Source organism: Podarcis pityusensis (genome assembly GCF_964106645.2).
Source record: "Podarcis pityusensis genome assembly, chromosome: 9".
Lineage (NCBI taxonomy): Eukaryota > Metazoa > Chordata > Lepidosauria > Squamata > Lacertidae > Podarcis > Podarcis pityusensis.
In genome coordinates this window covers 23,221,210-23,234,421 of record NC_138034.1, presented here as the reverse complement: position 1 = coordinate 23,234,421, position 13,212 = coordinate 23,221,210, and the positions used below count along the sequence as shown (strand labels likewise).

The 13,212-nt window shown below is 40.7% G+C and overlaps 1 protein-coding gene across 4 annotated transcripts in view; it reads left to right on the top strand.

Moving 5' to 3' along the window:
* PDGFRA (platelet derived growth factor receptor alpha) overlaps positions 1–12,728 on the top strand; it is a 54,466-nt gene extending 41,738 nt beyond the window's left edge. For all 4 annotated transcript variants that reach the window (XM_081020470.1, XM_081020471.1, XM_081020473.1 and 1 more), the window contains exons 14-23: positions 441–551; positions 1,261–1,414; positions 2,484–2,650; positions 5,427–5,542; positions 5,817–5,939; positions 6,849–6,960; positions 7,693–7,792; positions 9,005–9,110; positions 9,692–9,927; positions 11,332–12,728. In XM_081020470.1, coding sequence (XP_080876596.1) covers positions 441–551; positions 1,261–1,414; positions 2,484–2,650; positions 5,427–5,542; positions 5,817–5,939; positions 6,849–6,960; positions 7,693–7,792; positions 9,005–9,110; positions 9,692–9,927; positions 11,332–11,479 — 1,373 coding nt within the window. In that variant the 3' untranslated portion in view covers positions 11,480–12,728. The remainder of the gene's footprint in view (positions 1–440; positions 552–1,260; positions 1,415–2,483; positions 2,651–5,426; positions 5,543–5,816; positions 5,940–6,848; positions 6,961–7,692; positions 7,793–9,004; positions 9,111–9,691; positions 9,928–11,331) is intronic.
* Positions 12,729–13,212: the final 484 nt, after the last annotated feature.

The window sequence follows — 13,212 nt, the reverse complement described above, 5'->3', positions numbered from 1 at the left end:
CTGAACCCAAGCAAGTTCAAATTGGTTTATCTTGAAATTAGGCTCATGTTAACATAAGCTGATTCAGAAATTGACCCAGTTTGATGAATTAAAAATGAATCCTCATCATACAAGTGCACCATTGTTTGTTTGTTATACAATACATGCCTTCTAGTTGAGAAACCAATCATTTTAGGCTGCAACGCTATACTCATTTACCTGAGAGTAAGTCTCATTGAACTGAGTACAAGATCCGTAGGTTCTACCGTCTATGTATAATTATTTTATTTCCCGGCAGCTTTTACCCCTGACAATACTTTTTCCTCACAAAAACCCGATCATAAGATCATAATTAACAGCATGTTACTGTAATTATGTATTATCTTATCACTTTATTATCATTTGTATCTTATCTGTTCATTGCAAATTCTAATTAGCTGCTCTATTCATTTTTCCAACAGCCACTGCGAGATCCAGCGAAAAGCAGGCTCTTATGTCTGAATTAAAGATAATGACCCATCTTGGTCCCCACTTGAACATAGTGAACTTGTTAGGAGCTTGTACGAAGTCAGGTAGGTTTGGTTAAGAGTCTTCTTACACCATTGAAATAAGGAACTGAACGGCTCCTTGATGTTCTGTTTGCTTGATCTCACTGACCTAGTATTCAGACAGGGAGGCAGACTCCATAATTTGCCAGGTCAAAAGGTAGCTACTAGACTAGATGGCTGCTGAGAGTCATTCCACCATAATTGATCTATACTTATTTGCCCACATCGTATAAACATCTGCCTGCTGTAGCCATCATAGCATCTAGGTTATCAGGCCTACACAATCTGTGACCCACCAAGCCAAACACAGAATGTTTAGCCCTTGATGGAAGCCCACCTGGACCTTAAAAACAGCAGGGTTCTTGTGCATCTGGCGTGTCACAATTTACAGCTGATGGGCCATGAATTGCAAAGGCCTTATTCAGATTGTCAACACTTCAGGACAGGGTTTTATAGGTGTCAATGCAGGAAAGCTCAGACCATAGCTGGGAATTAATTAAAATGCATTTCCTGGCTCCGGGATTTGGAGGGTCCTCAGGCAAGGACCCTCAACAGCCTGCTTTAATCTCAAAAGGTGAGGCATGCATCCCAGGAATCTCTCAGGCCATCTCTGAGACAGTGGGAGAGTGAGCTTCTTGCTGATTTTAGACCTCACCATTCTGTGGAGATGACCCTGGCAAAAAGCTAAGTGTTTTGATTCATTTTTTTGCCCTTTTTATCCCACCTCCATCAGGTCCAATTTACATCATAACGGAATATTGCTTTTATGGAGACTTGGTGAACTACCTGCATAAAAACAGGGACAACTATCTGAATCGACATCCTGAAAAGCCCAAGAAGGACCTGGACATCTTTGGGATGAACTCAGCTGATGAAAGTACTAGGAGGTAGGGTTTATTTTTCAGGTCTGGAAATGGTTCTTTCTTTGGGTAAGTTGCATAGAATTGGGAAGTGGGGCGCAGTAGGTCATGTACCTTTTGTGATGGCAAGAAAGTTGAATCTGATGTGAAGTTGGGGGGGCATTTTGCCAAATATTAATGGGGGGGGCAGTGAAATTGTCCAGCAGTTTTTCTCAGAATTCCCTCCCCCTGGAAAATGTTGGTTTGTTTAATGTTGAATGAAACACTATTGTGGGTTCATGTTGGAGGATGAAATGGGCTGAAGAGAACTGGAAGGTATAGACATCGAACCCACTTAGTATTCAACTAAATTTTACTCATAATAGACCTATTGAAATTAACTAATATGGCGAAATGAGGTCAATTAATTTCAGTAGGTCTGCTCTGAGTAAATACCAATTTCCTGACAAGAGTATTAAAGCAGATCCACCTTTGCACTCAGAATTCATGGGTGGCAAAATTTGCCTTTTCCACCAAAAGAAAGAAAGACTGAAATTCTCCAACAATTCAGGGGAAGCTCAAAAAAAACCAAAGAGTGCTATTCAACTAAGAAGAGAACGGTTGAAATTAAGGGACCTAACTTACTCGTGAATTTCAGTGGGTCCACTCTGATCAAAACTTAGTCGAATACTACTGGGAAAGTTTTTAAATTTGATAGAAATTTCTTCTCTGAGAAATTTTAGGTCATTCTTAATTTTGAGGGAAAGGATCATATTATAGCTACAGTCGTACCTTGGAAGTTGAACGGAATCCATTCCGGAAGTCCATTCGACTTCCAAAACCAAAGTGCAACTTCTGATTGGCTGCAGGAAGCTCCTGCAGCCAGTTGGAAGCCCCGTAAGCCCCGTTGGACATTCGGCTTTCCAAAGAACGTTCGAAAACCGGAACACTCACTTCCGGATTTCGATCGTTCGGGAGCCGATTTGTTCGGGAGCCAAGGCATTTGAGATCCAAGGTACGACTGTATATCTACTCTGTTTTGTGAGTAGAGATGAATGTGGCACAAATCCCCACCATAAACTTATTTCTCTTTATTGCTGTTGCGCTTTCATTCCAGCTATGTAATCCTATCCTTTGAAAACAATGGTGAATATATGGATATGAAACAAGCAGAGACCATGCAGTATGTGCCGATGCTAGAAAGGAAAGACAGATCGAAATATTCTGACATCCAAAGGTCATTGTATGATAGGCCTGCTTCGTATAAGAAAAAATATGTGTCGGGTAAGTTAAGGTGCATTTTTAATATAAGGCTAATATTCTGCCTTAATCCCAAGTAGTCATGGAAGGCTTCCCACGTGATACACCACTTATTTTTATCTGCTTTTTCAGTGAGATGCTGAGCTGCGTTTGATTATTTAATGGTTTCCTGCTGCTAGTTTTTACATTGTTTCCCTCTTCACTGATTTTTTATATGGGAGTGTGGAGCTAGTCCATGCCATATTTTAGGCTGCTGATTTAGTTCTATTGTAATGAGGTGTTTCTGTTTTTATGCTTTTACTGTGTATGTGAGCTCCCCTGGGGAAGCTTTGCCCTGAAAGACAGGGGCAGGGGGAGGAAATAAATAAATAAAAATAAATTTATCCTCTTGAAGTAGAATGCCCTTGTAATGTTTCTGTGACAACTGCATTTAGCCGGTACTGCTATTTTATTGATTCCTCTTGCATAAAATTGTAGCTCACGTTTATCTTGTTGCGAAAGGCGTCTTTATTCAGACTTTGCTTTGGTTCCTCAAAACTGAAAACTTTGACACAGAAAATAAATCATTAGATTATTATTTCCATTATTCTAAATAAGCAGAGTCCAAAAGTAAACTGAGTTGTTGTGGGTAGTGATGGAGGAGATATTTGATTTGGTTCACGTTGAAAGGTGGATTTTTGTACCCAGTATAAAATTACAAGTTCACAAGGTAAGATAAAACATGGGGGAAAATTGTTAAGATACACCCGTGTAAAAAATAAAAAAAATAAAAACCTTATAAACATTACATGATTGTTATTGTATTTTAACAATCTTTTTTATAAACACTGCATTAGGTTAAGTTTAGGATAAGTACAATAACAAACACAGCCAACCTTCCAAATTCACACTGAATTTTGCAGTGCACTTCTCCCACCAAGTAATGCAAACAATAATGCATGTACTGGGGTAAAATGTGCATATAAATGCATATATTACTGAAAATAACATAAACAATGCATTATGTTATGGAGAACAGCTGTGCAAAAAATATGTATATTGGGCAAGATTTCATTAAAAAATGTGAATATTGGGAGAAATTTGCACTTAAATGTTGATGGATTTTCATGAGGCCCTTTGGAAAAAAGAATCACAAACTGATGTGGAATTGAAAAAAATGAGAAATCAAAATTGATATATTTGCCTGGCCCTAGTTGTGGGCCCCTTGGGACTCACACCCAGCAATGCAACTCACCTTGCCAAATATACTTGAAAACCTGAAAGAAGATAGGTTTTACAAGGAGAAGAAAACTTGAACTATGGGTTTCTGCAAGCGGAATCAATGAATGGGCCTATATCTAAGTTGTGGGAGTGGATGACAGGGCAGCGCAGCAGGGCCTACTCGACCTCCAGTTGGTTAAGTTGCTATTGCTGCCTTAAGAGGTAGAGGGAGGCAGTAGGTTCGCTGCACCTGTGTGCAAAAACTTTGGTGAAGATCCCTAAATAAAAACGCTGCAGGAATTCAGAGATCCTCAGAAAGTAGACTGCTCCTTTCACCTTGCCACCACCACGCAGCACCATAATGACCATTCTTGCAGATGTGAAGGAAGTTGGTCGGAGGAATGGTACCAAATTATTATTATTATAGCTAGTAAACAGCCAGTGTCATGCGTGGCACTTGTAGTAGCTTTGATACCTTTCTGGATTCAGCAGAATTTTGAGCCATTTGGCTGGGCTATTTGTTAGGGATTCATTTCCAGCAGCCTCACTGCCCTCATATAGAACACTCCCAAATGATTTGTAGAGTATTAAATTGAGGGTTAGGAAAGGCCCATATGGCTAACTCATCCCTTTTACTGTCCTTTGACTAAGAAATCTGATCTGCGGCATTCAAAACAGGTTGGGTCACTCCTGGCTTGTGGTCTCAGAACCTGAATCTTTTCCAGACCCAGGCTTAAGAGGCTAGTCAACTCTTGTATTTCACTGAGCCAACAGGGTAATTGAATAGCTAGGTTTTAGACAGTTTGCTGCCATCATTTTCCAGGACAAAAATAAGGATAACTGCCCATAGAATCACTGGTCTTTGGATGGCATTGAATGGTCCCCATCAAATAGTTAACCAAGGAACTTGAGAATTCTGCAGGGCTAGAAGAGACAAAAATGGATATATATATATATAAAAGTTGACAAGACTATGCCATCTCTAAATCATTGCTTTGGGTATAAACCACAACTGGAATAAAGTACAAAAACAAGCTGTATAATATGTAGGTGGCACTTTTTTAATCCTACAATTTCTTGGAAAAAGTCTATAATCAGCGGAGAAAGGACAGCTATATTTGGTATTTGTACCATTTTTTTTACGGCAGTGTCTATCGCTGATTGATGCAAATGTACAAGTGAGCCACTTGTTTTGAAGAAATGTTTTGGAAGGAGATGTTGGAGTGCTGGTACCAGGGAAAGCGGAGAAGAATGCCATTGGCTATGTGTAGGAAGACAGCTAGAAAATACACTATCTGTTTATTCTCTGATGTCAGGGGTGGACAGTATGATGCCCTCCAGATGTTGTTGGACTTCAGCTCCTATCATCCTTGACCACTGGCTGATGGAAACTGTAGTTCAGCAATATCTGGATAGCACTACAATGGCTGCCCTTGTTCTGCATAGATTAAAAACAAACTTTTCCTCAGTTCAAGTGAGTTCCTTGCAAACAGATATGTTCTGGAAAGATAATGGACTGAAGCAGATTGCCTGTTTGATGTATGCTTTCAATGCACCTTCATATTTCAGATGGTTTTTTCTTTTCATCTTCCCTACTCAGAACTAGATGTGAAGAACCTCCTCTCCGATGACAATTCAGAAGGCCTCACTTTGTTGGACCTGCTCAGCTTCACTTACCAAGTTGCACGGGGAATGGAATTCTTAGCTTCTAAAAATGTGAGTGTCTAAAAGGAAACAGTGAAGGGATTGCCTAGCTTTAAACGATGTTTGTTTTGTTTGGGGAACTTTGAAAATGTGTTTGATAAAAGAGCAGCCTACAAAGTTTTAGGGTTTAGAGTTTTAGGGTTGCAATACTGAATGAATCTATCCCAGGGTATCCCAATTAATCTTTTCTTCTTATACATGCTTTCTGAAGTTCCTTCCAACATGAAATATTACGTATTCGTATTCTGTGCCTACATTCTACTCATGTAATTTATGCATCCCACAGTGTGTTCATCGTGATTTGGCAGCACGGAATGTCCTTCTGGCTCAAGGAAAAATTGTGAAGATCTGTGACTTTGGTCTGGCTAGAGACATCATGCATGATTCAAACTATGTGTCTAAAGGCAGTGTATGTACCTTTACATTTATTACCTTAGACTACATCATTAGAAACCATAAACTAATGCAAGCAGTGCTTTGGGATCTTGTGGTGTGTGTGTGTGTGTGTGTGTGTGTGTGTGTGTGTGTAAAATGAAATTAACTGACATTCAGATAACAAACACCCATCCAGTGTCTCCAATCAACCTATTCATGCCAAACACAACCAGCATCAAAGCACTCTTTACACATTACAGAACAGTTGAATTTTGCTGCACAGAATTCCCTTCCTTCTCTGCAGGCAAATTATAGTAATGTATGGTGTGTCTTGTCAGAGCTGCAATTAGAATGGGCAAGATTTGCACAGGACTTCACATTTACTATAGCATAAGAAGCATATAGATTGATGATATATATCTCTCCCTGCCCCCACTTACTTGCCCATCTCATACAAGTTTTCTCAAAACAATTGGAGCATTTTTCAGTATTTGCAAAAAAAATATATCAAACCAGTTATTCCTGGATTAGTTTCTACTCAGAGTCAACAACAACATTTGACTCATTCAGTGGAAGTCAATAGGTTGCATTGGCACTGGTCTCCATAGTGACAAAATGCCACGCAAGGCTCATAATCACACTATTTTAAATAATATTACTGGAAATTATTTGAATAAAACCAAAATATGGGAAATTGTATCACCTCTTCAGACAATACTATTGATATGTGGTACTGTAAACCATTTTAAAGTCTCAGTTGTGTTTGGGTGGCCAGGGACAATGTAGGATGCATTTTAATATCTCCATGGATTTTTTTAATGTTGTCACCCATCCCAAGCTTTTGAGATATGCTAAAAATCAAATTAAAATATATTTATTGGTGAACATCTCCTTTTATGATTGTTTTAGTAACTACTCTTATTGATTTTTTGTATTTTTGCAGACTTTCCTTCCAGTGAAATGGATGGCACCTGAAAGCATTTTTGACAACCTGTATACAACATTAAGTGACGTCTGGTCTTATGGCATTCTGCTGTGGGAAATATTTTCTCTTGGTAGGCATCCTCATTACTTTGGAACATAAAAGAATGGAACTTCAATGAATAACTGGAGATTTGCCAATTGTGCTGTGTAGGCATGTGGCTAGAGGCTGGTCGAACCCCTTCAAAATGTTTAAATCCAACGAGAACACTGACTACAAAGATAAATATAAAAAAGCAGAAGGTCATATCCCTAATGAGGCAGAAAGGAACACCATGTTCTCCTGACTAGATGATACCTTGCATATCCTGATTCTTATCCAAACTACAAATGATATAATCCCCCCACTAGACAATGTTTCTTCTAAGAGATGTTTAAGGGCAGGTCTTGGATTAAACCAAATTTCACCACAGGAAAAGAATAGGCTTGGTGCCCCCATTTGTTCAGTATTGTTTTTTTAATTACATTTGTAGCCCCATTTTATAACCTGGATGCATGGTTTGCAAACATGATTTATCCCTGCTGTTTAAGGTGATCCTGAAAAGTAACCCCCACGTAGGTTGCAGGCTTACTGTACTTAATTCTTACATCTCACTGACTGACTGACTGACTGGCTGGCTGCCTCACCCTTATGTACATCTGAAAGCTTGACTGAGAATATTCTAGAAGGTTTGAGGAACATGCAGTTCTCAGAAAATCTTGAAAGGTTCTATATGGTCCTAAACATTCGAAAAACGAATCCATGCATAGAATTTATTTTACTTCAACAAATATTATAACGACATCTATTTCCCCTTGACTTTCAGGTGGCACTCCATATCCTGGCATGATGGTTGATTCTATGTTCTATAATAAAATTAAAAGTGGCTACCGAATGGCAAAACCGGACCATGCTACCAGTGAGGTGTACGTATTCTTTTCGTCTCATTCTTCTACAACACCTCAGGGAAATTATGTACAGAGCACTTGGACTGATCTAGAAGCGCCCTCACAGCATTCAACCCAAACATACCTAAACCTCTCCAGGTTTAACTTGGGAAGCAGGGAGGCACAGCCTTCAAGTTTGCAGCAGAACCTGGTTGTGTATGATGCTGATTAACTTTCCTCCTACAATGCGTTCTTCTCCCAGGTGATGGGTCTCAGCCAGATGGGGATCTAGCCTGAGCAGGGTGGTCAGATGCTAGGCTTCCATAAAAGGGAAGCAAGGCAAACTCAAGCACATCCAAATTCAAGTTCTGGTAAGGCAACAACTAGGAGGACAAGTTTTAGGCAATGTCAAACAGAGGTCAGGTTCCATTAAGGCAGGAGTGGAGAATATGTGGCTCTGCAGAGGCTGCTCTGACCGTTGACCATACTGGCTGGGTCTGACGGTGTCGAACTACATCTGGAGGGTCCCATAGATTTGGTTCTGGTGAAGCAATATCCAAACCCTTCTGGTGAGGGAAGACCAGGGACATAGGAGGAGGCTTAAACATGGCTTCAATGGCAAGCAAATACAGACCGAGATTTAAATATTTGAGTAACTAGCTCCATTGGGTTTGAAGGGCTTAGCCAGCTTCAGAAGCTGTCGATTCTGGTGACACCGGGGAGGCAAAGGGTTCTGCTAAGGCTTCTGGGCTGGAGTAATCAGAGCTTACAGATGGCAACCCAGCCTCCTCAGGCTGGAGAAATGTTGAAGGCATGGGCTCCAGCTCAGATATTCCTTGGCAATGGGGACATGAGGCAAGTCTATTTACCATTCCAAAACTTCTTCTGAATCTCCAGCATTGGACCCCAAGATCATGCCACAACATCACTCAAAAAAACAACAACACTTGAAAAGAAGTTTCCTTTCTAAAGCAATGTGACAAACATGCAGATAAATGCATGGTTGGTCATGTGGCACTTTTAAGAGTAAAAAAGGATAGACAGCCCACCTGAAGCATGGGGAACGGAGCAAGACTGATGGCTGAGCCAATCCCCAGTTCATCAGTTTGCACATTTGTCACGGCACCTGCAAAGCTAGGCTTCCACTATGGCTCTCTTCCCCTTCATTATGTCTGTCTTTATACTGTCATCAATTTGCTTAAACGTCACAAATCATTAAGCTATTCCCTCCCGCCTCAATACTGTTCACAGGTATGACATCATGGTGAAATGCTGGAACAGTGAACCCGAGAAAAGACCTTCTTTTTACCACTTGAGCGAAATAGTTGAGAACCTGTTGCCTGGAGAATACAAGAAGGTTTGTCCTTTTGGAAACTGGGTTGCTTCTAGGATTTCAGAAGAAGACATTGCTTGGTTGTGCCATTGACTCTTGGCTCTTAAGTGGGGTAAATAAAATGTTGTTTCATGATGACACTGCAGAGAATGGTGAAAATGTGGAGACAGAAAACCCCACCATAATATCCTATTTGATGCTTGACCTATCTCAAGCAGCAGATTTTGAAGGTAGCCTAAGAGGGTGACAAATTGTCAGTCCTATTCCCTTTCTTTTCAGTTTGGCCCTGTAGCTTTCTCTGTCCTGCACCTGATGTCATGTGATGTCAGGACAGGTGGGTGTGGTTTGGGCCTAACCATGCCAGAGTACAAATGGAGAGGCCTAGTGGCCTTAATTAGGCTCACGAAGGTCAGAAGTCCCACCCCACTGCCTTAAAAGATGCTTCTGACCCCATGTGACACAAAACACTACTCATGTGCAAAAAAATCATTGAAAGGAAATCATGCCAGGTTCTATAGAGATTTATAAAGATCCTATTTTGTGGGAGTATGGGATGGAGAGCCTTAAACAATTCCAACCAATTTTGTTATATATATATATTTCAGAGCTATGAGAGAATTCACTTGGACTTCTTGAAGAGTGACCATCCTGCTGTCACACGCATGAGAGCGGACTGTGACAACACCTACATTGGAGTCACTTACAAGAATGAAGACAAACTGAAGGACAGGGAGAGTGGATTTGATGAACAAAGACTCAGCGCCGACAGTGGCTACATAATCCCCCTGCCGGATATTGACCCTGTTTCAGAAGACGAGCTCAGCAAAAGGAACAGGCACAGGTACACCTGATTAAAGTTCGCTGTGACCTAAATCCTGACATCATTAACCACTAGGGCTGGATGGATCAGTCTATTTCTGTGCCATTATTAATTTTATGTCTGTCACTGTTTTCACATTGATCTGCAACTTAAAAGAATATCTACAACAACGTACATATTTAAATAACGGTTTCCCACAAAGCATGACAGAGCAGTGTAGTCAGCATCACATTTGTCACCCCAAATGCCAGTTGGGGCAGAAGATGGAGGGGAGCTATGCAATGCCAGTGACTGCAGTGGGGCTGTCTTGTGATCTGTCCCTCTCTGCTCCCTGAGTGCCCAATTTGGGTCTTCCGGTGTTATCAATGGTAGGAATCCTTCTGACTATGTTTCCACCTGCTCACAAGTTTGGCACAAGTGGAACTGGGAGCTCTGTGCCAGAGGATTCTTGCTGGCACCACTCTGCTGATGGAACTGGTAAGATCCCTGCCCCACCTACGTAATCCCACCCACCCACAGCAGACTAGGAGTCTGGACTGAAGCCTAGATGTATTTTTTCTTCAAAGTATGCATTTCTAAATGTACTTTTATAGTAAAATGTCAACATTTTTGTTGACCATTTTGGTACCCTTGGTTGAGCCAAGAACTCTGCAAAATTCAGAGAAGTGTGAACTCTGAAGGATAACCACATTGACAGTAGCCTGGGAAATGCAGATCACGTCACTATTGCAAAGAAGAAGCCCCGCAAATTTCCCACTCGAGGCAGCATACCCAGAATATTGATTTAAAACGTGTTAAGTAATTTGTCCTTGATTCATGATTTCAGTGCTGAATATAGGCAGCTTTTTACCATTATAATTTATCATTATGTGCACAGAACTAGTGGCTGATCTGATCTTCAGTATTGTCCAGCAAGTGGTGGAGTCCAGATAGTATTTTACTACTCTCACGCTTCCTCAGATTAATGATTTGGGGAGCTTCGTGTTCTATTCATCCCTTGTTTCCTGAGATATGTCATCAGGTGTAGACCTGTGCTAGAACTCCCTTTAGTCCCACACATGGTAATGGTGAAGCTCAGCAAGGCTGACCTGCATGAATTTAATGTGCTACCTGGGATATGCTCCCAGAATCCTCTGCAATGAGCAGTGGTTCTGTGACAAAAGCAAAGGGATTCCTCAGCAAGCAAGCTGATGTGGAGAAGTTTCCCCAAAGATAGAGAGCTGGAAAAACTGCAGCATTAAAGCATTTCATGTAAGAGTGAGTCTCTTTGGGGAACTTTTCTTTTGGACTCCAAAATTATGTGGCATGTGCCTTCTGATGAATTCCTAAGGAGGATTTCTGTTGCCCCAAGACAATTGAAGAATGTGTTCTTCACAGTGTGTTTTTAAGTTCCTAAATGTTTTCCCCTGTGGTCTTCTTACACAGTTCCCAGACTTCTGAAGAAAGTGCCATCGAAACTGGTTCCAGCAGCTCCACATTCGTAAAGCGAGAGGATGAGACCATTGAGGATATTGACATCATCGATGACATTGGAATGGATTCCTCAGAACTGGTTGAGGACAGTTTCCTGTAATTCCCGAAGGAAGTAGTGGACATCTTTTGAGGGGTGCGAGACAAGAAAGAAAGAAAGAAAGAAAGAAAGAAAGAAAGAAAGAAAGAAAGAAAGAGAATCTCAACACATAACTCATGGAGTTTTGACTCTCTAAGGAAAACCACTTTAACATAGATGGTCGAGACTTGCAATCCTAAGTGTCCCCACAAGGGACGCAAAGATCTCACCCGGATTTGTGAAACAAGAAGACATTTAGAAACCAGCTTTTAAGCACTTCCATAGCATCTCAGTACCATCTGCTGTTCTGATAGGTGAGTGGATAAAGGAAAAGGCCATGGACAGTCCAATTTGTGTTTCAAGGGCATTCACAACTCAGATGAATAACATTTCCACTATGGTGAAACATCACCCATGTAATTATGTAAATACCTTACCAGGATGTTTTGTGGCATATGTGGAATAGGCATTTTTTTTTTTTAGAAGACCACTCAAGACTTCTGTGTATTTTCTTCCTTCAGTCTCATCATAAGCTGCTGTTGAACTATCACATGAGATGAAGTACATGCAAAAAAAGAAAGAAAACCACTTTTGAAACTCAAACTAATTGGTACTAGGAAACCTTTTTACCTTTTTTGCAGCTAATACAAATAAAACGGAATTACAGTAATTTCTAATAGCTTAGTAAATCAAGTGAGACTCTTCATAACCATAGAAGAATAATTGTTTACCTACTGCTGTTTTCAGTATCACTAAGTATAGTTTTATAACTACTCCTTGCCCTTCCTTAAAAACACAGTACTGAAAAAAACTAATGAACTAAAGCATTTTAGCATTTATACATTTACAAGAAACAACTGTTCTATTTGCTAGTTAATGGCTTTGGTAAATTAAAACTAGTTTAGGAAGTAGGGAAAGCTAATGTATTCTATGGCGTCCACCCTTAGCAGAGTAGCTATCCTAATGCAATGAATTTATGTGCTGGTGAATCCTCCTTTGATTCAGTGGAACTCTTCAGAAATTGAAGTTTATTTTTAAACCTTCGTTTGCAACCAGGTTCCTCAAGTTATTGCACAAAATATGTGTGGCTAATCAATCAATAGAGAGGCTGCTTGGAGCGGTTGAGAAAAAGAGCACATCGGGAAGTTTGTTTGGGGTTTGCATGTGACAAATGGATTGGATGCACCAAATGCTCTTTCTGAAAACGCTTCTTCCCGAGCCTGAGATTTCCAATTAAGTCTGTAGCTACTTTGGAAAGAAAGAAAGAAAGAAAAAGTTCTACTTTTGGTATAACAGAAATGGAACTGGGTCCTCTTGCCCTTGTCAAGTTTTTAGCTATAACATTGGACGTTAACAAGGACAGCGGATGCTCAGGTTGCGAACGTGATCCGTGCAGCAGGCACGTTCGCAACCCGCAGCGCTGTGTCTGTGCACGCGTGGGTTACGATTTGGCGCTTCTGTGCATGTGCAAAGCACAATTTAGTGTTTCTGCACATGCGCGTGTGCCGAAACCCGGAAGTAACCTGTTCCGGTACTTCCGGGTTCGGAGCGATGCGCAACCCGAAAACACGCAATCTGAAGCGACTGTAACCCGAGGTATGACTGTAAAGAGTCTTTTTCCATCCACACCAATGGGCACTGAATGTTGCATTTTTGAAGGAAATACATTTAAAATATAGGATTGGCTGTGACCTCTGTGGTGTGTATATTCAAGTGGCACATCTGTCTTTGTAATGTGTAAAATGGCCCTAAGCAGT